The sequence below is a fragment of the Octodon degus genome, unplaced genomic scaffold (assembly GCF_000260255.1).
Source record: "Octodon degus isolate 3935 unplaced genomic scaffold, OctDeg1.0 scaffold00112, whole genome shotgun sequence".
Classification (NCBI taxonomy): domain Eukaryota; kingdom Metazoa; phylum Chordata; class Mammalia; order Rodentia; family Octodontidae; genus Octodon; species Octodon degus.
This window is the reverse complement of record NW_004524688.1, coordinates 8,289,850-8,314,846: the sequence shown is the minus strand read 5'-3', so window position 1 is coordinate 8,314,846 and position 24,997 is coordinate 8,289,850. Positions and strand designations below refer to the sequence as shown.

Here is a 24,997-nt window from a genome sequence, read left to right as displayed (position 1 = left end):
TTTTTTTTTTTTTTTTTGTACCAGGAATCAAATTCAGGACCTGGCACTTGCCGGGCAGGTGAGCTATATAGCACTGAGCTATATCCCCGGCCCTGTGCTGTGCACTTCATGCACACAGCCGTGCTCAGCCAACCCCATGATGTCTCTGTGGGTAACATTTGACCGTGTCTTCCATTTTACAGATGAGGAAACTAAGGCACAGAAAGAGGAAGCTGGAGAAGTGGAAGAGCCAGCTCTGCTGATGGTGGGGACAGGTGGGCCCTGGTCTGCGCTCGAGATCATGCCTGGGGCTGCCCCTGGGGATGGAAAGTGGGCAGGGCAGGAGAGCCCCAGGCCCCCTCCTGTGCCCTCCTTCTGCCTCAGCCCCTCTCACCTGGGGCAGGCCCGTGAGGAGGCTGGCCCGGCTGGGGGAACAGCTGCTGACAGAGGTGAAGGCATTGCGGAAGACGAGGCTGCGCCGTGCCAGGGCATCCAGATGAGGGGTGCCAATGGCACTGTTGTTGTACACACCACTCTCAAATCCTCCATCATCCGCTGTGGGAGGCAGGAGACAGGATTCAGTGGGCTGGGGGTGATGCAGTATAGCCTGTGGGGGAGACCTGGGGTCCTGCTGCAAACCTTGGGCCAGTGATACCCAGAAGACCAAGGGAAAGGGAAGCCCTGAGCCCAGGTCGGGTATGACTCAGGCCTGGGAGCATGCATGATGCCCCAGTGTGGATTCACATGAGGGGACGTGTCAGCAGCTGGGCACCAACAAGGTGCATGCTGGGTGATCCCGGGCCAGGACAGCCCTACCTGGAGCAGTCTGAGGATCTGCAGGCATTTGTCCCACCTGCCTTGAAGGCAAAGCCTTCCACGGGCAGAATACCTCCTCTACTCTGGGCCCACTGGCCACAAGCCAATGGCAGCCAAGCAGGTTGGAAGAGGGATACTGGCACCATGCTTTTTTGGTGGCAGCCTGATGCATGCCAGGAGGAAGACTGCCCTGTCCAAACCCAGTCAGGAGTCTTAGTAATTGGCTGTGGTCCTGCTACGTACTGAAATCTGTCCACCCCAAATTCCTAGGCTGAAGCTTCACCTCCAGTGTGTATCCATGAGGGGTGGGTGTGTGCGAGCGCACGCGCTGCAAGCTTGTTTTCAGCACAGGAAACTAAACCCAATCCAAGGCCTGGAACCTGCTGCCCAAGCACTCTATCACTGAGCTACAGTCCCAGCCCTTTTAATTATATCTTGAGATAGGGTCTTGTTATGTAGTCCAGGTTGCTCTCAAACTTGTAATCCTCCAGCCCTGGCCTCCCAAGTGGCTGGGATTAAAGATGTGCACCAGAATACCTGGTTTGTTGATGGGGACTTTAATGAAAGTTAAACGAAATCCGTCATCAGGGTGGGGTCCAGTCTAATAGGACTGGGGTCTTTCCCTGCCCATGGGGACACAATGAGAAACTGATCCTTTGCAAACCAGGAAGAGACCCCTCACCAAGCTGGCACCTGACCGTGGACTTTCAGCTTCCAGAAGCGTGAGAAAAGAATTTCTGTATATAGGACTGCTGGTCTGGGGTATGCTGCCCCAAGTAACACAGCATCTATTCTGGGAACAGTAGCTTCTGGGCTCTGGAAGGCTCAGTCTTAATAACGGTCCCAGCAGGATGGGGGACGTAGGGCAGATTCTTTCTTCCTGCAGGGTAGGGCCCTGTAGGGGCTGGGCAAGGGAGCTGTGTGTGTTACAATCAGCTGAGGGCTGCCCAGAGACCACAAAATTAATCAGAAACAGTGGGTCTGGCAGGGAGCCAGATGCCAAGAGGGTTTGGGTTGTCACATGCCCTGGTCACCCAAACAGGAAGTCTTGTGAACAGAAGGGTGTTACAGTAAGCTGGGGTTTCTGAAGGGAACAGAGGCTGGGGGGAGAAGTGCGCCTAGTGGGGGCCATGCATTTGGCCTAAACAGCCCTCTTGGGGTCTGAAAACGGAAAGGCCAAGCTAGAAAGGGGAGCCCAGAGAATCCCAGCCCCATGTCCCAGTCCCTCGTGGAACCTGTGGCGCTGTGAGCTCTACTAAGCCGCTCAGCACACCAACCTGGGGATTCACAAAGTGGCCTTGGCTGCTCTGGGGATGGGCAGGGGTGCCGGGTCAGACCTGGGGTGAGCCAAAGTAGGCGCTCTGAGCGATGGACTGATCCCTCTGGGACCTGCCTTACGCTCTAAGGAACAAGAATGAAGAGTCTAGGGGCAACAGCACGGGATGGGAGTGGCCGTGGGCCACCAAGGGCTGGGCATGCTGGGGTCAGCACTGACCACTGGGGGAACGGGTCGCATGGCCTGCTTTAGCGGCAATCACCAGTGGCCATGGGAGGGCGACGGCACTCACCGAGGATCAGCAGCACGTTCCGGGGGCGCGCGCCGCAGAGCCCCAGGAATAGAAGCAGCAGCGGCGCGCAGCAAAGAGGCCCTGCGCAGCGCATGGCGTCCGCCGCTGAGTCTGCAGCCCAGCTCCGCCTCATCACGTGCTCCGCCCGCCCCGCCTACTCCTTCCCTAAGTTCCTGCCGACCCGCCCTCGGCGACTTGGGTGATTCCCGAGCTGTGGCACCTGGGTGAGTCTGCGCCAGCAAAAGGTGGGGAACCGGCCCTGGGCAGGGGCGGCCAGTGCGGGGCCACCGCTATACCTGAGGGGCGGCTCTCCGGCGGGACCCTGCACACCGCTCCCGCCCTGGCTCCCCGTGACCTTTGACTTCTCTCCAAGCGCCGTCAGCTGGTGTCCCAGCGTGAGTCCTCATCTTGGATCAAGGGCTGGGTGTCTGGCGACATCGTGGCGGTGGGGAGGGTTGATTTTGTCCAAAAGGTGCAGCGGGTCAAGCAGGGGGTCTGCAGCCGGCTCCGCGCGCAGGATGGAGTGAGCCAGGACTGCTCCACCATGATTAATTTGGGAGCCCCTGACATCCTTCAGCATTTAACTAATCCCGGGCTCTTTTAGAACTCTGAATGCCACAGGTGGGGGGCTGGGTAAGGTGTGGCGTCAGAAATCGTGGGTGGCACCGGCGGTGGTTCGCGCTTGGACGTAGATCTCTGGCCCCCAGGATCCCCCGGCTGCCCACCCGAGCATCCCACCATCTAGGCTGGGGCGGGTGGAGGCCCTGGGACCCTGCTTCTCCCAGCGTTTGTTCCGTTAGGTTCCCTGGAGGGGGGAAAAAGATTCTGCTAGGAGGAGAAATTCCTTAGGGTTCTAATGAAGAAGTAGTTGGTTTGGTTTTGCCTGTGAGAGTTGTTGTCAGGAGGGGCACCAGGATTTGAGCAGGTGGTATCCAGGATAGTGAATGAGGGGGACAGGGTGGCTCCCCGTCCCCTTGGTGCAAGTTGTGGGCTTCTCTCAGATCATCTGGGGAACTTAGCCCCTCAGGCTTGAGACCCCACTGCACCTGCTCTTGATGCCCATGGGTCCTACCTGGCATTGCTGGGGGGCCTTCTGAAGCTCAGCCCCTGACCAGCTGTCTCCCATGCCACAGGCCCACCCTAGTGATGGCCCAGGGTCAGGCCAGGTCCCCCGGCTCCAACATGGCCCTCCGCACCTACTGCTGCTCTGTCTCAGCCTGGCAGAGGAGGCTGCCCTTCCTGGCCTGGCTGCCTCAGTACTCGCTGCAGTGGCTGAAGATGGACTTCATTGCTGGACTCTCAGTGGGCCTCACGGTCATTCCCCAGGCGCTGGCCTATGCAGAAGTGGCAGGACTGCCTCCCCAGGTGAGCTGTCTGACCCCACTGCCAGACACACCCTCATCTCCATGGCCTGACCCCACCTGCATGCAGAACAGGAAGGCTTGTACTTAGTGTGGAGTCCAGACGCCTTGGTCCTACCTCTGGGGCCCGAGGAACTCCATCTATAACCCACTGGCAGCATGTGACTGCCTTCAGGCACTGAGCTGATCTGTGTGGTTTGGAGGGATGACTCATGGTGACCTTAGAACACTCCTGGGGCTCACTGGCCTTTGAGTCTCCCTCACCCCCACTTCACCTGGTGTCAGCACCCTGAGGCCCCACTTGGTGCTGGTAGAAAGCAGCCCCTGTGCATGGCCGGTTCACCACTGTGGTCAGTGGAGGGTAGGTGGCTGGCCCTGCCTGTGTGTGCCAGGGTACACAGGTATAGTTAACACCAATAGGCCCCTTGTCCACATATCCCGTGGACACCAGGACATGGATGGACTGGCCTGGGGCCTCCTGGTGCTTACAGCTGTCTTTCCTTGACAGTATGGCCTCTACTCTGCCTTCATGGGATGCTTTGTGTACTTCTTCCTGGGCACTTCCCGGGATGTGACTCTGGGCCCCACAGCCATCATGTCCCTCCTGGTGTCCTTCTACACCTTCCACGAGCCTGCCTATGCTGTGCTGCTGGCCTTCCTGTCAGGCTGCATCCAGCTAACCATGGGTTTCCTGCATTTGGGTAAGACTCTGTCTTCATGCAATGGGTGAAGAGGCTTCAGTTCTGTTTTTCCTGGGGTTCCAAGGCACCCTGGAATGCCCTTGACCTTAGCATTTCCCCCTCTCTGTTCCAAGGGTGTCTTTGTACGTGTGTGTGTCGGGGGGGGATATGCTCAATCCCAGGCCTTCTCTACTCTGCAGAACCAGTATATTGGGAGAACTGCCAGGACCACAGACCAACCAGATAGAGTGTGCCACCCCTTGGTCCTAAGCTGTTGTCCAGTCCTATCCATGCCGCCTTTCCTAGCCTTCACCCACTCCATCCTATGGAAACCAAAGGAACTGGGGTCGGGTCTTCATTCCTTTTTGCCTGCCAGGGTTTGTGCTGGACTTCGTCTCCTGCCCTGTCATAAAGGGGTTCACCTCCGCTGCTGCTGTTACCATTGGCTTTGGACAGATCAAGGTAGGCACAGTGTCCACAAGGGTACAGGGCTTCCTGGTGATATAGGGGAATGAAACTCCCAGCCTGAAAGATACCTAGAGCAAGTTTGTGTTCTCTAAAATGGAAGAATAAATTTTAGGAACAACGGAAGTTAAGAGCAGAATATTTATTGAGGGAGAGAAAGCTTTTATCCAAGAGAAGGACAGAAGGGCACCCAAGTGGGTTGCCCAGGAATCTGCCTTTTCTAGGGATTTTTCTTTTTCTTTCTTTCTTTTTTTTTGTGGGGGGTGGAACCCGGGATTGAACTCAGGCCCTTGCACTTACCAAGCAAGTGCTTATTCTATTGAGTTATCTTCCCGGCCCCTTTTCCTAGAGATTTTTATAGAGTAAAACTACGAGGTGAACTGGGTCTATGGTCCACCAGTAAGATTAATTCCTCAGGTAAAATTGATTAAATTGGGATCATATGGGAAAGTGAGTCAGGAATAGTTAGTGGACAGGAATACAGAACAGGGACTTTCCTGTTCTGGGTCCCTGACTCCTGGCTTTTTCAAGGTGAATGATACCTATTTAGAATATCAATCCGTGATGCCCATCCCTAGAGAGATCCGTGGATGCATTTGTTTACTCTTTTGTCCTGAGGTCTGGCCCACAGTGGGAGTGGATCTCTCTCACAGTTGCTAGGTCTTACCTTCCATATTGTCCCCGTGAGGGCCCAGCCTTGTCTGACTGCCTATAATATTTCTATCTAATTCAGCTGCCTATAACCCTGGGAGCAGGACCAAGGCTGGTCCTGCAGTTTGTAGCTAGGAAGCATGTTGCTGCTTGGGATGTATCTCTTTTCTGGATTAAGAAGCCCTGAGAATTCTCATGGGTCCTCCCCTCCTGCGGGACATGTGACATGATGGTCAGATTTCACAGCATTTAATTTGGGGGTCCATAATTACATCCCTCGGCTGTTGCCTGGGTTTTTGTGCCAGGCTGCTTAATTGGCTTCACAGGATGGTTCTTGGTTTGGATACTTTTCTCTCATTGAAGCAAAGTACTTGACACCCAAATATAAGGAAGGAAAGGTTTATTTAGTTTACGGATTGTGGAGGGTTCAGTCCATACTCAGCTGGCTCCAAGGCAGAGTGGTACACAGCAGAGGGAAGCCCTTCTTGGTGGCAGCAGACAGCTAGAGCAAAAAGGGAGAAGCCGCAACAAGCAAGCCTCTTTCCCTTATGTTGTATGCAGGCTGCCCACCCTAGGGTGGGTGCAGCAGCCACACCCATAATCCCAGCATTGGACCATTAATCAATCAAAAACTCTAGAAGCCCTCCCCATGACTGCATGAGGCTTTGGGGGGACATCTAGACACAAAGCATAACAGTTCTGTTCTGCCTTTTGTCACACATGTACCAGAAAAACCTGTAGGTTATGGGCACCAAGGCTGCCACCAGCAAATCACTTCCTTATGTTAATTTACATAGAGGCTTTTTGTGGTTTCTTCTAGTTTTTACTTAATGTTATTTAAATGCCAGCATTTGTATTTCTGTTAAAATACCCATAAGAAGCCTAGAACCCATCATCACCAGTTATTGCAGGATGTAGCTTACTTACGTGTATGTCCCTGGGCCTTTCTTACATTAACTGAGGCAGGATTGACCGTGGTACCCGCTGCTGTATGTGACGTGAAGTAGGTGAGTGGCCTCCTGGCATGTATGGAATGGAACTGAACTCAGTTCTAGAGATGGGGTCCCCATCAGGGCCATACTTCAGCCTCATGGCTGTGTCACCACACCCTAGCTTCCCAAGGCCTGTAGCTGGCCCCGTGTCTGTCTGTTCCTGTGTAGGCAGAGCAAGAGAATCAAGGATGGGAAGCTGTTGTGCGCCCTGTGCGCTGGGGACTGCGTCAGGCTTTCGAGTTCTTAATTCTCACCACACCCCTAAGAGGTGGGCTTATCATGGTGTCCGTTTTAGAGAGGAAGAAACACATAGTAAGGTGTGGGAGAGTGTGGTTTGTTCTGTATCTGTGTCAGGGTATGCTTGGCAGATGTGGCTTGCTTGTATTCAGGAAACATTGTTTAGTGTCAACAGTGCTTTTTGTTTTGTCTGTTCTTTGTTGGATGTGGGGAATTGAGAATGTTCTTTTTTTTCCTTTATGTATTTGGTACAGGGTCTCACTACACAGCTTGGATTTGTAGTGATCCTCCTGTTTTCAGCCTCCCCAGTGGTGGGATTACAGGTGTGCACCACCATGCCCAGTCCTGGTGGCCAGCTCAGTGTGCCCAGGGGCGGGGCTGGCATGGCTTGTAGTACCAGGGGGTCAAACCCTGGCCCCTGCGCTTGCCTAAGCAGGCACTTAGTCTGCTGAGCTATCTTGATAGCCCCCAAAATGTTCTTTTTTATTTACTATTTCCTATGGCACTAGGCGTTGAACCAAGATTCTCTGCACTGAGCTACATCTCCAGACCTTTTAAAAAATTTTGACACAGGGTCTTACTAATTAATTACATCATAGTAGTTGGGTTCACACTTAAGATTCTCCTACCTTTGCATTTTTGGATTATACATGGGTTCCACCACACCCAGTTTAAAAAAAAAAAAGTTTTTAGCGCCAGTGGAGGGAACCCTGTCATTCCTACTCAGTAACATTACCCTACTCCCAGTTTTAGAAACTTTGATTCGATCATAATGTGTGGCCATCTGACACGCCCTGGACATAAGCTACCCCTAATCCAAAAATCAATCAGTGTCCACTATCCCAGGTCCCCTACCTCAGTGTTTGCACTGGTTGTTGAGTGAGGATCCTAGGGTGCCCTGGTTAGTCCACCTCTCATATACCCTCACACAGGAAAAGAAAGCAGGGAATGAAGGCCCTTTTCCCTCCTGAAGACCCCGAGGGATTTGATCAATGTGCGAAGCCCTGACTTGGCTGGGACCCCCATGCCTTTTCAGACAGCCCTGAGGAGCTGTTGGTTCTGCCTGTCTTGGCCTAGACATAATGTTTTGTCAGCAGGGGCCAAAGTCCAGAGTGGCAGAGCTCTTTGACCAATGGTGGTCAGAGGGAGGTACGGGGAGGTGTGGCCAAGGTCCCCAGGCTGTCCAACTGCTCAGCTGTGGATCCCGGTCTTCTGCTTTGGAGTGGCCCAAACTAGTTTTTCATTTGAAATGTGCCACTGTCCCAAAAACCAGGTGTTGGCTTCCCCAAGATATCTTTATCTCCTGCCTTGGGGTCACACGTTGTGTGACCAGAGATAGCCATGGGGGTCCAGGACCGCAGATAGGATCCTTTTCAAGCAAAAGGCAGGGATAAAGTAGGGGCAGAGTGGATGGAGAGACACCAGCCCCACCACCAGCCCTGGGCAGGTTCTAACGGATTCTGTCTGAACAGAACCTGCTGGGTCTGCGAAACATCCCCAGCCAGTTCTTCCTGCAAGTATACCGCACCTTCCGCAGCATCACGGAGACCAGGTACCCTGTTGGCTTTTTTCTCCCCCAGATGAGGATGCTCTTCCTTGTAGGGTCCCTTCCCACCCTCTACCTCTGTCTCCACCCCAGGTGGGATTGTTTCATCTGGGCCTGTTGCTCACACAGGCCCCCAGAGCAGCAGTGGCACAGCGCCAGGCGGTGGGTTAGACAGGCAGACGCCAAGTGGCATTGTAGCGAGTGTATCCTCTACTCTCCTGCCTGAACAGAGGAGGAGTTTGAGGGAAGTAAGAGGTGGCCTAGGAAGTAGGCCAGGCCTGAAACTCCTCTCTCCTCTTGTCTGCTGCCACCTCTTTTCAGCACCAGGAGCTAGTGGGCTCCCTGCCTCTTGAGTCAGGGTCAGCCTCCTGGGGGCATGGAAATGGACACTGGCTGGTCTGAGAGGGCCAGATTGAGGTGCAAGGGGCCTCAGTCACTGATTGTGTAGTCTGGAGTCTCCTGCATCTGTAGCCCAGAGGATGACATGCCTACAAACACAGGGTAGCAGTCCCGTTGCGATGGTGATGGGACCTCCTGGCTCCCGGTCCTGTCCAGGGCTGGGCCCTTACTGAGATGGGAATACAATTTTGAAATCACTAGGGCTGAGGATTATTTAGGAGACAGAAAGGGCAGAGAGAGAACTGTCCAGCAGGAGGTGTCCTTGGCTGCCTAGCTGGGTGGTGACCCATCCTTTTGCCTGCAGGGTGGGCGATGCCATCCTGGGGCTGGTCTGCATGGTACTGCTGCTTGTACTGAAGCTGATGCGGGACCACATGCCTCCTGTCCGCCCTGAGATGGCCCTGGGCGTGCGGCTCAGCTGTGGGCTGGTGTGGACTGCCGCCACAGGTAAGGAGTCTCTTGGCTGATGAACCCGGGCAGCACAAGGAGGTCACTTGAGGAGCCCCGAGTCCCAGCCCTTAGTGGTTCTTTGGCCTGGGAGTGACTTGGGCATTGGGATGCTAGAAACTTACAGGTGGTTTTGTTACGTTGTTTTGCTTTGCTTTGTTTTGTTGGTAGGGGGACTGAACCTAGGATATCCCACTGGCTACAGCCCTAGCCCTTTTTATTTTTTATTTTGAAACAGGCCCTCACTAAATCATTAAGTTGGCCAGGCTGAACTCAAACTTGGGATGCCCTTGTCTAGAAATTCCTCCTTGAGTGCTGGCATTACAAGGCGTGCACCACCATGCCTGGCTCGTAGATAATTCTGCTCTGCCCGCAGTGCTGGGAATTCTCAGGCACAGGTGACTTTGCCTCCAAGGGACATTGGGCAACGTTAGGAGACATCTTTGGGTGATACCATCTGGGGAAACTGTTGCTGGCATCCCACAGTGTAGTCAGCTGGCTGAAACCATTGGCAGTACCCAGGCTTGAAAAACTCCCTCCCTTACAGGATCAGTGGGAGAGAGAGCAAGTTCCACTACCTGCAGAGGTTGTGTTCTGACGGTGCACTTGCTGGGAGGAAAAGCTTAGCCCTGGGCATGGGGTGTGCAGCTGAGTGAATGACAGGGTCTGTGGGAAAGGCTGGGGCAGGGTGGTAAGGGCGTGGCCCAGCTGTGGCCTGCTCAGGGCCATTTCGGGGGAGGGTGGCTAATGGGTGACACACACAGTGGACGGCATGCAGAGGAGAGGACAGCAGTGTCATCTCTACTCTTACAAAGAGTGAATGTGACCTGAATGTGGCCCTGCTGTTGATGAGAGGCAGGCAGGAAATCAATAGCAGTGAGAGAAGGGAGTAGCTGGGGTTGGTGCTTGGGTCACTCCCATCGGCCCAGGCTGGTCCCCAAAGCACTGTGATCACCCACCAGGTTCTGTCCCCCAGCCTCAAGGCGGGAGGTAAGTGTAGGGAGCTTGGTATGGGCTGAACAGTAGTGTAGGATGGAAATGTTACTTCCTGCCTGGGTTCCACCCTGCAGAGCTGCTCCCTGAAGTCTGGGCTTTCATTCAGCATCCATGAAGCAGTGAAAATCACCCTGTTCTGTGAAGCTGTGAGAATGCTGGAAAGGGACTCTCAGGTCCCTGCTCACTTCCAGGGGATCCCCAGGCACACTGGAGTTGGGGTTCAGCCTAAGTGTGGCTGTGAGCTGCCCTCAGACCCTGTGAATCCCCCAGGGTATAGTCTATACTTCATGGCAGGGTCTGTCAGGAGGAGACCTGAGAGGCTTGGGAAAAACCTGAAGTTTATTTTTTTAACAGAGCCTAGGATCATAGGCATGCTCAGAAAGCCCCCAGTGTGTGGTCAAGAGGAGGAACTCTGGGGAGAGTCAGGCTGCAGCTTTGATTGTAGTTCCTTAGGCTGGGTATGCCCAACAGTAGGAGTGGCCACTGGATATTAGTGGGCTTCCAGCTGTAGGGGTAGCACCCAGTCCCAGGACGACCCAGGCAGAGGGCATTGTCTCCAGGGTGCTCAGGCGGGGGGTGGGGGGAAAGGCAGCTCTAGATGAGGAGACCCTTTGTTATCTCTAAGAATTATCTGTCTAGCCCTGGGAGGGACAGTCTTCCACCAGTGAGAATAGTTTTTGTGGTTGTTTGCTAGTGTTGGGGGCTAAACCCAGGGCCTCATGCATGCTGGGCAAATGTTGTACTAGCAGGTTGCATGTTCAGCTCTTTATTTTAAAAATATTTGATTTTAAGACAGTCTCACTAGGCTGTCCAGGCTGGCCTTGAACTTGAAATGCACCTGCATAAGATGCCCAAATGGAGGGATTATAGATACATGTCATCACACCCGGCTGAGAAAGATTTCCTAGATGTCAAAATGCTAGCTAACTGTGGTGGTACGCACTTGTAATCCCATAAGTCTGGAGGCAGGAGGAACGCCAGTCCCTGCCCTGCTGCTTTCCTGTGTGTGTCCAGCCCGGTCTCACTTGTGTTCCCTCTGTCCCAGCTCGCAATGCCCTGGTGGTCTCCTTTGCGGCCCTGGTTGCGTATTCCTTCGAGGTGACTGGACACCGGCCTTTCATTCTAACTGGGGAGATATCCAAGGGACTTCCTCCTGCGCGAGTCCCTCCCTTCTCGGTGAGCACGGCCAATGGGACTGCCTCCTTCACCGAGATGGTGCAGGTGAGTGAGATGGGAGTTGGCCAGGCCGTGGTGGCCCTAGATCTGGCTCCGGGTCCCCAATGCCTCTGTTCAGTGATAGGAGGTTCCAACCTGATGAGGATGGGCAGGCAGCCCCTGCGGGCGGCAGTTAGGGAGGAAGCCCAGGTTGGACACAATATCCTGGGCATCCCCTTGTGTGCCTGCTCTGGAGAGCCCCGTAGCCCACCTTCAGACACCAGCGCAAGGCGTAGTTTCAGGCTCTCCTTGATATCTTGCTCCTTTCTCGACAAGAAGGTGTCTTCTTGCCTCGTATGCACACTCCCCTGCAGCTGCAGTGCACTCTGTGTGCGCACTTGGGGATGAGCTGGTCCCCCAGGGCAGGGCATTGCTGGGCCAGACCTGCCTCTCTCTTCCTGAAGACAGCAAGGCCCTCACCGTCTCCTCTGTCTCCTCTGTCTCCTCTCCCAGGACATGGGGGCGGGGCTGGCTGTGGTGCCCCTGATAGGGCTGCTGGAGAGCATCGCGGTGGCCAAGGCCTTCGGTAAGACACCTGCCACCTGCACCTGTTTGCACCTCCGTGATGCATCCCCCGGCTCATGGTTTAAAATAGAGTATGTGTCTGTCAGGGTGGGTTGGATATCGCTAACCTAAAAATCTAAAATCTGAAACCTTCAGTTGACTTGAATTATACCCAGCTGGTAAAGGTTGAAGCACTCTTAACCAATAAGGTCTATGTAAATATTCCATAATCTGAAGAACTCAAGAGCCAGAAACACTTCCAGGTCCAGTTGTTTTGGGTAAGGTACACACACTGTGTCTGGTAACATTGGATCTGTAATGTGAAGCCATGTCGCAGTGTGCCGTCTGTATTCCAGCAGCCTCCTCTGTGTGGACCCTGCTTTGGCTGGCTGTGGGGTGCGGAGGTAAAGGGGTGCACATACCTGTAATCTCAACTCTTTGGGAGGCTGAGGCAGGAGGATCAAAGTGGACAGTCTAGGCAAATTAGTGAGACCCTGTCTCAAAAATTCACAAAAGGGCTGGGGATGTACCTCAGTGTTCCTTAGACTCTGTTCAGTAGCAAAGGGGTAGGGTGAAGGCTCTGCTGTTGCCATTTTGTGGGCTGCAAATGCTCCCCCTGTGACTGATTCTAAAGCTGAGGAAGGTATCCCTGAATGTGGAACATAAATACCAAGTTGGAATGAGCTGCGTGTTAGGTACCTTTCTGGATTTCTCCATCACATCTGCCTATAGTTGCTTGTGGTAGACGTAGGTAACCTCACTGGTAACAGTAAAATGTCAAAAAGCAGTGAGCTGTTGTATCTTTATTTGTAGTCTAATTTATGTAACTAAAGGTTATAACTCAATTGGCTCTAATTCAGTTTAATTAAGCTATGCTGAATAACAGGTTCATGGCGTCCCTGAAAATCTCACAGCGTCTGTTCTGCTGGCTTAGCACTTGGAGGCATCTTTCCTCACCTCTTGCTTTGGAGGCAGGGAAGTATTCACCTGCTAGGTGCCTAGTTCTAATTCAGCATCTTACCCAGCACCCTCTTTTTTAAGGTGAAGTTGTTAAATCTGTCATTGTCACCCTTTCTCACTGAGGTCACCGGTGCTTCCAGCTCTGGGTTATCAGCTTGGGTATCGCTTTCATTCTGGTCTGCAATAACCGAGTCTTCCTTGCCTGCAAGTATAGGTTGGTTCTGAAGATGAAAGCTCAGTTAATGATAGTTCAGCAGTAGAGTACTTGCCTGTCATGCACAAGGCTCTGGGTTCCATTTCCAGCACCAGAAAAAAAAGTCCACAAGAATAACTAGCAGTATATATTTTCTTGACTCCCTGTCTTATGTTTCCTGCCCAGCCCTGGGCATGCCAGGCTAAATTTCTCCAACAGCCCAGTGCTTTGCCCCTCAGTCCATCCAAAGGTCCATTCAGAAGAGTTTTCCAGATTCAACAATTGCTCAAAACCATACCATGTCTCCATTAGTTCTGTACAGCTCATGTCTTTATTATTCAATTTTGATTTCTCTGATCATCTCTTTGTTGTTGGAAAAAGAGCCACAGTATTTTCTCCAGATCTTCATCTCATGGTCTTTACTCTTTATTACGTACTTTTTTTTTAAGTACTGATTGAACATGGAGCTTTTGCATTAAGCTATATGTCCAGCTCATTTTTTAATTTTTTTACTAGGAGACAAGATATTTCTAAGTTGCCCCAGCGTAGCCTGAACTTGCAATCCTCCTGCCTCAGCCTCCTGGAGCCACTTCCTTTGAAGGCACTTGACAGCCTGCCTGTCATTCTCTTTAATCTCGGTTTGGTAAACCTTGGCCTGTCGTCTCTCTTACTTCCCACCACTTTTTTATTTAAAAATGAACTTTACATCTTTTAAATGATTGGGAAAAAATAGTGTTTTATGACACGTGGGACATCTGTGAGCTTTAAGATACCAATGCTCTAGAGTGGCATTTGTGAAGCACAGCCCGGCTTATTTGCCTACCTGCTCCGCAGCGCTAGAGGGAGGACCATGACAGCCCTGTAGCTGCACAGCTGGGGTGTGTGCTCACCTGTCTTAGGCTCATGTCCTGTGGCTTCCCCCGAAATCTTTTTTTTTTTTTTTAGTAGTGGAACTTTTTTATTTAATGCATAAACATATGTAACTCCCTTTATTAAAGAAATTATACATATTGGTAAATACGGTCAATGGTCACATCTATGCACTAATTCTTTAAAAATCAGAATAATTAGGACAGATTCTATATTTTCTTCGTTACATTGTGAAATGCCTTGTGTAGTCATATTCTATTGTTGGAATGATAGCTTGTACAAATTTCAAAAAAATTAAAAGATACATATGAACCCCAAGCTCTCCCCTTCCTTCTGCAACTGTCTCAATGATTTTCTTCATCACTTCAGTGTGCCTGCATGGGTGAACAGAACACAGAGGAGGTGGTGGGAGATGAGGATGATTCTCAATGGTCACTGTTTTCTTCACATGATCTTGACTGATGTCTTCATACATGTGCTCAACTGTTAAAGGCTGCTGTGCTCATCATAGCCAAACAGCCATAGTCGTGGGATCTGGTAATATTTATTGTAAGTAATATACAGGTCATAAATTCTGGTCTGTAAAATAGCATCTTCCCCTCCTGCATCAGTTTTAACTTTACAAGCTTCTACTATTGTTCTTGTATCTAGAGTAGCCTCATCTGTTTCCAATAATCCACTTTCTTCATATTCTTCCATGTCTGCAGCTTCTCCATCTTCCTCTTCTTCCTCTTCACACAGTGCTGAGCAATCTTGGAGTTTTATACTATCCTTATTCTCCAATGTGATCTCCTTCACAGCTTCAGTTATTCCTGCAATACCTGTGTTGTGGTATGTATCTACCCATCCTCCATCACCATCATCTTCTTCAATGATAGCTTCCAATTCATCTGAATACTCCATCTGTTTGCAGCGTTTGTAGCATGGCACATTTTTGGTTACCAAAAATTGTTTGCCTGTTGGTAGGTATGCCTTCACTTTTAATTCTTCTCCTGTAACCCATTGCCATGTTGGGCAGTGATGAGCTAAGTGATCTCCAGCTGCCACAAACTCTTCTGGGGTGATTACACCTGTTTCCTTAAATTTTGATTCCTTGAGGACCGGGATCAGGTACTCGGCCACTTCCAGCGCCTTTCCCTTCACTGTGTTAATCACGTTCTGCATCCTGGGGCCGCAGCAGCGGCTGGCCCCACGAGAGGGACGGCAGGGCAGTGGACAGGGACCAGAGTCAAGAGCTGCCCCCGCAGCAGACGACTGGCATCGGCACCCACCGGTGGCAACCTAAGGGACGGCTCCGGACGGGACATACGCGATGCGACTGGACAGGACGGGAGGGGCAGAACACAGGGGAGGGGTGCCGCGCGATTCGCCCCCCGAGCGACGCACGCGTGCCTGGCTCTGCTGTCACCTGGCCGCCGGGCACTGTGGCCGGGCCGGGGCCTTCCCCCGAAATCTTGACTTGTTCATCTCTCTGCCATGGCCTGATCTTTGGCTTTCTAGCCATCTCCACTTGACATCAGAGGGATGTTATCTTAGGATGCTTTTCTCCTCATATAGAAATAATATAGCAGGGTGTGGTGGCACATACCTATAATCCTTGGGAGGCTGAGTATTATGGCTTGTGTCTAGTTATCACCGCCCCCCCCCCCAAGCCTCATGCAGTCATGGGGGGCTTCTGGAGTTTGCGACTGATTATTGTGGGTGTGGATGCTGCACCCACCCTGGGGCAGGTAATTTGCATTACAATGTAAGGCGGGTGGAGAGAGAGGCTGGCTAGCTGCCTGAGCTGCTGCCACTCCCTTTTGTCTTTGCTCTTTGCCACCACCATGAAAAGCTGCCCTCTACCATGTGCACTGTGCCTTGGAGCCAGCTGAGTGTGGACTGAAACGTCCAGTAACTGTGAGCTAAATAAACCCTTCCTTCCTTCCTTTTGGGTGTCAGGTATTTGTCCCAGCAATGAGAGAAGAGTAACAGACACTGAGGCAGGAGGAGGGCTGTGAGTGTGAGGCCAGGGTGCACTCCATAGTGAGACCCTGTCGACAAACAAACAAACAAAGAAAAATATATATAAAGTTGTTGTAGAAAATGTGGAAAAAGCAGATATAAAGATGAGCTAGATCACCCGTCATCGCTTTTCCTGCTCCCTCTGGCTGCTGTTAACATTTTACTTTCCGCCTTTGTACTCTCTGACACACACGTGTGAAAATAGAAGAAAATACCTGGGACCACAAGTGTTTTAGATTTGGGAGGTTTTTAGATGTTGGAATATTTTTTATAGGCTTTACTGGCTGAGCATCCTAATTCAGAAATCTAAAACTCTTTCTTTTCTTACATTGTTCTGGAACTGGGGATTGAACCTATAGCACTGAGCTACTTTCCCACCCCTTTTTGAGACAGAGTCTTACTAAACTGCCAAATTGCCCAGGCGGAGCTGGAACTTGTGACCTCCTGCCTCAGCCTCCCAGAAAGCTGGAGTTATAGTCGCAGGCCACCATGCCAAGCTGCAAAATGACTTGAAGGTCTTATCAGCACCCAGAAAGTTTTGGTTTTGAAACGTGTCAGATTTTGGATTTTTAAAATTAGGTGTGAGTTAAACACTAATTTTTGCAAAGCATGAACGATGCCAAACATGCACAGAAATGTGAACCTGTTATTTATTTTATACACACTTTCCTAGTAATATTGTGTATCTGGTGACAGTGTTTGTGTTATCCATTCTCTTTAGCATCTCAAAACGATTACCGTGTGGACGCCAACCAGGAGCTTCTGGCTATTGGTGAGACCCCTTCCAGGCTGGGAGCCTCCGTGTCTCACTGAGTTCTGCCGAGTGTGGCAATGGTTGTGGTGAGCCAGTGGGGCTTACGGACTCCTACTCAGGTGTCCTGAAGGTTCTGTTCAGTCCCTGGGCATAGGGAGCTCACAGGTGGTCCAGGACTCTACGTACTGAGCACCTGCTGGATAGGACCCCCTGAGGTCTGGAGCCTCATGAATACCCACCTGGGAGTGCTCAGCCTCTGGGAAGCATCAGCCGGGAGTAAAAGGGTGCTGCCAGGCCGCTTGAGCATGCCTGTCCCTGTTCTGTGACCTCCCACCTGCATGAGTTGGGGGTTATGGCTGGTAAGGGCACAGGTGTCCCAGGCTGCCTGCCTGTTGATAGGGCTCTGTGCTGACTTTACAGTTGTGAGTTGTTCTGTCTTTGTGAGCTGACTTTTCTACTATGTTTGGGGACATAGTAGCATGAATCTTAAGTTTGGGTCCACTACAGTGCCAGTGTGTCACGAGCCTGCTCCTGCCTGTCCTTCTTCCATGGTGGGATGGGAACAGTAAGCAGGTAGCACCTGGCAGCTTCAGGGTCAGGTCTGGACTTGAGCACCACGCATGTGGAGGCTCCCACTCTAGCAGCCTTCTCTGAGAGGTCCACAGACTCCCCCAAGAGCCCCCCCCCAGTGAACGTCGCAGTTGTGATTTCTCAGAACCCCCCATTCCCATGACTTCAAAAATGATGCACCCTTAGCAAGATATGATGGCACATCCCTGTAATCCCAGCCCTAGGATGGCTGAGGCAGGAGGACTGCAAGTTCAAGATCAGGCCGGGCTACACGAATGAAGGCCAGCCTGAGCTGTATAGCAAGATCCTGGCGCATGATGTAATAAAATAAGTAGCATGCGCTATGTCTACCAGCAGCAGCAGCAGCAGCAGCAGCAGGAGAATAACAGCACAGATCCGACGGCGCAGACAAGTGCAGGGAGAGGCATACTGGAGCCATGAGGCAAGGCTGGGTCCACAGTGACTTCTTTAGGGCTAAACAGGGCTGGGACTGTGGTTCAGTGATGGGCCACTTGCCTAGTGAGCACGAGGCCGTGGATTCCCACCTCAGCTCCACAAAGCCTGATGGCATCTGGGCAGATGTGATACGGCTCATGGCCTATATTTTCCTTCCTGGAAGAGTGCCTGGGGTTGACGCAGGTGCCCCATCGTTCCCTCCTCCTCTTCCTGTCCTGGTTCAGATTTCTGCCTTCCGCCTTCCCATCTCTGGCCTGTGATCCCCCTCCACTCCCAGTCAATGTCTTCCTTGCTCCCTAGGCCTCACCAATACGCTGGGCTCCTTCATCTCGTCCTACCCAATCACTGGCAGCTTTGGGCGGTGAGTGTGCATGCCCTTCCCTCTCCCAGCTCCGGGATCCCCTCCGCCTTGCCTGGGCCCCTTGGCCCATGTTCACACTCTTCTTGCTCATCTCTGCCAGTGTGCCCTTTGGTCAGCAGTGAACTCAGCTATGGTAAAGCCGGAAGGGACTGGCCCTGCCCTCCAGAACAGCGTCTGTGTTCTCAGTGCTGCACTTAGATCTAGAAAGTTCCCAACACATGGAAGGAACAATGAGTGTTAAAGCAGTAAGGATGTGTACTGCGCACAGTGTCTATCCTAAGGCACTCCCTGGCCCGGTGCCCCAGCCCCCAGCCTAGGTCTCCTGGAGGATCGCCCACTGATGCACGCAGGCAGAAGCCTCCCTCTGCTGTGCTGGGACCAAAGGCTTCACAGTTCTCTGTTGCCTTTCCAGGACAGCTGTGAATGCCCAGTCTGGGGTGTGCACCCCTGCAGGGGGCCTGGTGACCGGTGAGCCCCCACTTTCCCTAATACCCACTATGATGAGGGCTCCTAAAGGGCCATACCTTCTGGGTGGGCTACCAGGTCTGCTTGGGTGTGTGGCTGTGTCCTCTTGGGATGGCGCAGGTACCCGTGCCACCCCGTCCATTCTGAAGGCTCCAGGTAATGCCCTTCTGGTCTGCAGGTGTGCTGGTGCTGCTGTCCCTGGACTACCTGACCTCGCTCTTCTACTACATTCCCAAGGCCGCGCTCGCTGCTGTCATCATCATGGCTGTGGCCCCGCTGTTTGACACCAAGATCTTTGGGACGCTGTGGCGGGTTAAGAGTACGTATGTGCCCAGCGTTATGAGTCCACAAGGAGTTCATCTCCAGTGCATAGGTGCCCAGCAGGGAGCACATGGCACGATGTCGGTGACAGCTGAGGGCATCCTTTATCCCCCTTCCTGTGGGTCAGTGGGGCCTGGAGCCAGTGAACTCTGGGAGCTGCCCCTGAAGGCCAGGCGATATCTCAAGCCATTTCTCTGGGCAACCCCTGGGGTACCCTGAACCCTCAGTTTCTCTTTAACACATTCCTGTGTTTTCTTAATGGAAGACCTCTAATGATTTGTGTAGTTTGGCTCCTTTTGTTGAGCACACAGCACGAGGGATGATCGTTGCATAAAGCGCCAGGGCCTCCGGGTAGTGTGCTACAGCTCTCCTTTAGGGAAGCCTTGAAATATCTTACTTGGCCTGTGTGGAACGTAATAGATGCTGCCGAAGGAAACTGAGGCTCAAGGAGGGTGAGATTGTCTGAATTGTATCTGGGGCTGACGCCAAACTCATGCATGCCCTCCCCACTGCTGCCTCAGCCAAGAACCCTGTGTGGTCTCTAAGGGTCCCCTGATCTCTGCTACCCCTTCTCAGCTTCTGTCTTTCCTTCATGGGCCCCCAACAAATCCCCCACTGTTCTCCCTGCAGTTGGGGGCCTGGGACCCTCCCAGTAGGGTCAGTTGTTTGTCTCCCTGTGACCTTGGCCTTCCTCTGACCAGCTGTGACTCAAAGCTCGGTCCTTGAGTCCCAGGAGCAGGGGCTGCCTAGGGTCTGTGATCACCTACTAGGGAGCACTAGGGCTCAGGCAGCAGTGTGGGTGATCAGCCAGGAGGGGGCGCCCTTCAGCTGAGTCCTCTCCTAGGGCTGGACCTGCTGCCCCTCTGTGTGACGTTCCTGCTGTGCTTCTGGGAGGTCCAGTATGGCATCCTGGCGGGGACCTTGGTGTCTATGCTGCTCCTCCTGCACTCCGTGGCCAGGCCCAAGGTCCAGGTGCTGGCTGGGAGGGAATACCTGTGGGTGGGGCTCAGGACTCTTCCTTTTCTCTTGAATTGAGGGTGACTGTGGTCTCTGACACTGCCGCAGGTGAACCTTGCCTCGTTAAAAGCCACTATGCCTTCCTGCTATGCCTGGTCCCTGGAGGTGGGGGGACTCCCATCACCCCCCACCTCTGTCCCCTCCAGTGCACTGGGCTTGGATTGTGGCTTCCTGCTTGTGATAGGCAAAGCCTGGTGGGGGCCATCCTGTCCCCTCACCCTGAAGGTCTACTCTTTCCTCCTCCTTCCTAGGTCTCAGAGGGGCCAGTCCTTGTCCTACAGCCAGCCAGCGGTTTGCACTTCCCTACCATTGAGGCCTTGCGGGACACCATACTGAATCAGGCCCTGGAAGGTACGTGTTAGCCAGCAGTGGGCCACAGTCAACATGCATACAGATGTCCCTTCCACTGTGGCTCTTGAGGACCCAAAGCCCAGTCCCCACCTGCCTGAGAGCTACCCCTCTGCTCTCGGGACTGTGAGGTCTTGAGCATTTTTGAGTGGCATGCCTGGGGCTGGGACAGTCCCCAGTGGGCGTTCAGCCCCAGGACCTTTCCTTGCTGCCTCAGCAAGGGCCATGGTGCCCAGAGGAGATGTTCAGGGCAGGCAAGGAGCTCTTGTTCTTAGGAAGCAGCTACTGCCTTCACCAAATAGCTGTTCCTGCAGGTCCTTCCACCCTGATCCCCTGGCCGTGACTTGGTGCTGCTGGCCTTGCCCTTGTTGTATTTGCCACACAGCAGCATTACAGCCTGGCCTGTGTCCCCAGTGTCCTTGCCACGCTCTGCAGTTCTGGAGTGCTCCCATGTCTGCAGCATTGACTACACTGTGGTCCTGGGCCTGGCTGGGCTCCTCGAGGACTTCCGCAAGCAGGACATCTCCCTGGTGTTCGTGGGCCTGCAGGTAGGCAAGCCAGCCCCATGTTACAGGATGGGTGTGTTGGCAGCTGTCCTCCTGCCTGGTCCACTGGGACATTCTGGAGCTGTGATGCCATCCCAAGGACAGATGGCTCTGGCACTGAGTGCTGTGGCTCTACCTCTGCCTGGGCAGGTTCTCAACCCATCTGACCTTCATCTGCTTCCCTTTAAAACAGGGAGCTGTGGACCCCATCCTCAGAGCAGTTCTCAATGTGGCCTCCGTCTCCCTGGCCCTTAGTGCCACGCTGCATCCCTGACATGCTTTCTTCGGCACTGAGACTTTGGTTTCAGGCTGTTTGGCCCGACAGCTGCAGCCGTTGCATTCTGAATGGTTTGCAGTGCCCAACTTGGTGGTCTTTGGAGGCCAGTCATATAGAAAACTGCTCTGGCAGCAGCCCACTGGAGCCTGCCTTTCTCTCCCTGTTCCCTGTGTGGTGAGGGTACGGCATGTCCCAGAATGCTCAGTGCCTCCACCAAGTCTCCTGCCCTGTGCCCATCAGGAGCAGAGCACCTTGCCCTGGACTGAAGCGTGTCTGTTCCACAGGCGCCTGTGCTCCGCATCCTGCTGGCTGCTGATTTGAAGGGGTTCCAGTACTTCCCCACCCTGGAGGAGGCAGGTGGGCACAGGGGACATTCGCCAGCATGTCTACCTTCAAGGGATCAGCAGAACAGGGCAGCACTGGGAGATCAGGAAAGAAGGGGTGGGGAATGGGACACCCAGTCCCCAAGACAGCATAAGGGGCAGGGGGTAGAGCTGGAACCAAAAGGGTGCAGGGCCAGAGGTGAGCCGAGGCCATCTCTAGCTGGGGCTTGTTTAGGGGTACACGTTGGAGGGGATGTTTAAGCACAGATGAGCAGAGGGTATCAGTGTCCCACCTGCTTATCCATCAATCAGAGTAACATGTTTCCATCACTCTAGAAAGGTCTCATGCCCTCAGCCCCCACACCCCTGATGAGCCGGTGTTCTCCTTTCTGCTACCTCAAGTTGGATTTGCCTGTTTTAGAGGGTGGGCTCTGGAGTTGTGAGCTTTCTGTCTGCTTCTTGGGCTTGGTCTGTCTTCTGAGATGCATGTGTCTTGCTGCTGGAAGCAGCTGGGGCTGGCCACAGAAGGCTGCACCAGTTGGGGTACACTCTTGGAAGGATCCCTCAGCACTCCCAGATAGCAGTGAGGAGCCCGGAGACAAGTGGGCTCTTGGCACAGCTCCAGGTGCTGGTTTGGGCAGCCTTCGATCCCTGGGAGCTGAGCCCCAAGCGCCTGCCTCTTTGAGTCTGTTCCCCAAACTGACTAGTTTTCAGGTCTAGTTTTTCTGTGCTTGTTATTTTAAACTGGGTTTAGGCTGGCCATGGTGGCCCACGTTTGTAATCCAGCACTCCGGAGGCTGAGGCAGGAGGATCATTGCAAATTTGAGACCAGCCTGGGCTATAAGTGAGCTCAAGGCCAGCTTGAACTGCACAGTGAGATCCTGTCTTTAAAAAAGATAAAATAAACTGGGCTTAGAAGCGTACATCTATAATCCCAGCACTCTGGAAGGCTGAGACAAGAGAATTAAAAGTTCAACTCTAGCCTGGGCAATTTTATAGCATGGCAAGACCCTGTCTTTTTTTTTTTTTTTTAATGTATTTGGTACAGGGTCTCATTACACAGCTTGGACTTGTAGTGATCCTCCTATTTTAACCTCCCCAGCACTGGGATTACAGGCGTGTACCACCATGCCTGGACTTGGTGTCTGGCTCAGTGCATGTGCAGCATGTGGTGTCGGGAATCCAACCCTGGTCCCTACGCTTGCCTAAGTAGCTTAGTCCACTGGACTATCTTGCTGGACCAATACCCGGTCTTAAAATAAAAAAGCCCTGTGAAAGTAGCTCAGTGTGGAAGTGATCAGTTCCATCTCCACTACTGGATAAAAAAAGAGACTTTTTTTTTTTTTTTTGCAGAGAAATACCTGAGGCAGGAGCCAGGCACGGAGCCCTACAACAGCTGTGAGGGTTCCGTCCCAGAACATCAGGTCGCGCTGCTGAAGGCCTAGCTGGGCCTCCTCCGGTGGGCGTCTGGCGTCATCTCTCAAAAGGTGCTCCTCTGTGTTTTGAGGCTGGTGTGGCCAGACAGATATGCTGACTGCACAGGTGACCCCCTGGGGGACTCTGATGTCCTTCGGGGTGCTTGCGGGCACCATTCTGCTGCCCCTGGGCTTGAACCTTGTTGGGAGAGTGGTTGGAGAGAGCTGCCACGGTGACAGCCAGTGGTGACAGGAAGGAGCTGGACACTGGGAGCCAGGGGCTGAGTGGCTCTGCAGGCCAGAGCAGGCTGGGGACCTCAGGGATGTGCCTGTCACCGTGTAGCAGCTGTGCCGCTGCTGGAAAGGAGAGTGAGGTGTGCCCGATGTCTTCATCTACTTTAAAAATGTCTGTTTTTTTTTTTAATTAAATAGCTGCAGGGCTGGCCAAATAGCTCAGCGGATTAAAGCACCTGCTTTAGGTAGATGCAGGGGCCTGGAGTTCAATCTCCAGGCCTGCCCAGGTCATTATATCTCCAATTTCAGTGTTTTGTAAAAATCATAATTACTTATTATAACAAAAACAGGAAGCCATCCCCAGTCCTCTCTGATTACCCTCGGCCCCGCCCAGTGCAGGTACCTATCTGCCCAGGAGCACATGGGTGTCTGGGGTTTGCATAGACGGAATCACTTCCCCTGTGCTGCTCTGTACCTGGGGTTTTCATGCAGACATTTGCTATGAATTATTTATTGTGATAATAAATGATGTACATGGTTTTTAATGGCTTTGTACTATTTTGTTCCAGGTTTCTATTGTAATTTGACAAGTCTTCTGTTCACTGTGTGTGGTCACTGCGTAGTCCAGGCTGGCCTCAGACTCACAGCAACTTTCCTGCCTCGGCCTCCCAAGCTCTGGGATTGCAGATATGCTCCACTCTGCCTGGCTCAGAGGAAGTCATGAGCACATTCATGACGGGGCCTTCATTTCTGTGTCTTGCTGCCCGGCAGCTTGAACCACTGGTGGTACGGGCGTGCCTGTCCCACCCATGAACTTTTTATTTTATTAGTAAAAAGAGCCACAAAAGTGATTAATTTGTACCACTTGGTGGGACAATCGGACATGTACCTCAGCATTGTTAAGGTTAAGCAGGAGATCAACGCTTAGAGGAAACCAAGGAACCAGTTAAGAAACAGTGAGCTTTAGGGACTGATTTGTGCTGCATCTTGGAAAAACCTAGGTTTAGGTGTTGTAGTACCCAAGAACGTCGGCACACACCTCTGACCCCAGGACTTGGGAGGCTGAAGTAGGAGGGTCGCCATAGGTTCAAAGCCAGCCTGGGCTACATAATGAGTTCAAATCTAAATTGAACTTCATAACTCAAAAAATACAAATATTATACATCTATTTCTTTTTGCAGAATGGAAGGTTGAGCCAAGGGCCTTCACACTGAGCTGTATCTCAAGCCCGTTTTTTTATTTATTTATTTATTTATTTATTTATTTTTGCAGAACCGGGGATTGAACTCAGGCCCTTGCACTTGCCAGGGAAGCACTTATTCTACTGAGCCATCTCCCTGGCCCCAAGCCCATTTTATTTTGATCTCTTATTTTCAGTTTGAGCCCAAGCTGTGTTCAAATGTGAATCCTTCTGCCTCAGCCTCCCAGAGTGCTGGGGTTATAGGTTTGGCATGTCATGTCCAAGTCATGTTTTATAAACAAATCAGTCCCAGCACTGGAGAGGCTGAGGTAAGAGGATCACTTTGAGTTCCTGGCCCGCCTGGGCTACACAGTGAGACCCTGTCTTGAAAAGCCACAAAGCAAAGTGGATGTGGTGGCGCATAGCTATCACCCCAGCGTTTCGGAGGCTGAGGCAGGATTGCCGTGCTCAAGGTCAGCCTGCACTACATATCAAGAATCTGTCCCAAAACAAAAAAGGTAAGAACCACGAGTCAAGAGGAGGATATGATCAATTCCTTGTCAAGAATTTACGTCAGAGGCTCCTCAGGACCAGGGGCTGATCCATGCGGTTTCCCTGGCCTGTGGGTGGGCAGGACAGCCCCTGTGGCAATGTGGCAACCGCTGTAAGGACCAAAACCATTTGGGTGCCAGACCAGAGCCTGTGCCCGCCATCTCCACACAGCCAGGCGGGAGGCCAATTGTAGCACCTTCGTGGCTGGCATCACAAAGACAACGGGAAGCTGTTATTCTCAGAAGCCTCTCCTTAAGGCAGGTCTAGACACTGGAATAGAGCAACTCAAGGAAGAG

General features: G+C 52.5%; 2 protein-coding genes and 1 pseudogene across 7 annotated transcripts in view; 1 reads left to right on the top strand and 2 right to left on the bottom strand.

Annotated features, from left to right (window-relative positions):
* Positions 1–2,483, bottom strand: part of Sgsh (N-sulfoglucosamine sulfohydrolase) — an 8,844-nt gene extending 6,361 nt beyond the window's left edge. The window contains exons 1-2 of the mRNA XM_004639509.3: positions 2,364–2,483; positions 374–534 (exon numbers count right to left, since the gene is read on the bottom strand). Of these exons, the coding sequence (XP_004639566.1) occupies positions 374–534; positions 2,364–2,457 (255 nt within the window). The 5' untranslated portion in view covers positions 2,458–2,483. The remainder of the gene's footprint in view (positions 1–373; positions 535–2,363) is intronic.
* Positions 2,484–2,542: 59 nt separating this feature from the next.
* Slc26a11 (solute carrier family 26 member 11) lies at positions 2,543–23,151 on the top strand. 5 transcript variants are annotated; one of them, XM_023699322.1, is made up of 17 exons: positions 2,543–2,587; positions 3,497–3,728; positions 4,233–4,425; positions 4,781–4,866; positions 8,222–8,301; positions 8,999–9,141; positions 11,183–11,358; positions 11,806–11,878; positions 16,605–16,655; positions 17,964–18,024; positions 18,437–18,492; positions 18,668–18,808; positions 19,655–19,776; positions 20,079–20,178; positions 20,590–20,723; positions 21,282–21,354; positions 22,674–23,151. In XM_023699322.1, the coding sequence occupies exons 2-17, from the start codon at positions 3,510–3,512 to the stop codon at positions 22,763–22,765; spliced, it is 1,800 nt and encodes a 599-aa protein (XP_023555090.1). In that variant the 5' UTR covers positions 2,543–2,587; positions 3,497–3,509; the 3' UTR covers positions 22,766–23,151. The 5 variants fall into 5 exon arrangements, with proteins under 5 accessions (XP_023555090.1, XP_004639565.2, XP_023555091.1 ...); XM_004639508.2 differs by having other exon boundaries at positions 19,655–19,782; XM_023699323.1 differs by having other exon boundaries at positions 19,655–19,782; positions 20,636–20,723; positions 22,674–22,759.
* On the bottom strand, positions 14,095–15,117 carry LOC101577075 (annotated as a pseudogene). The gene has a single exon (XR_192716.2). The product of XR_192716.2 is annotated as a ubiquitin-like-conjugating enzyme ATG3 pseudogene (transcript).
* Positions 23,152–24,997: the final 1,846 nt, after the last annotated feature.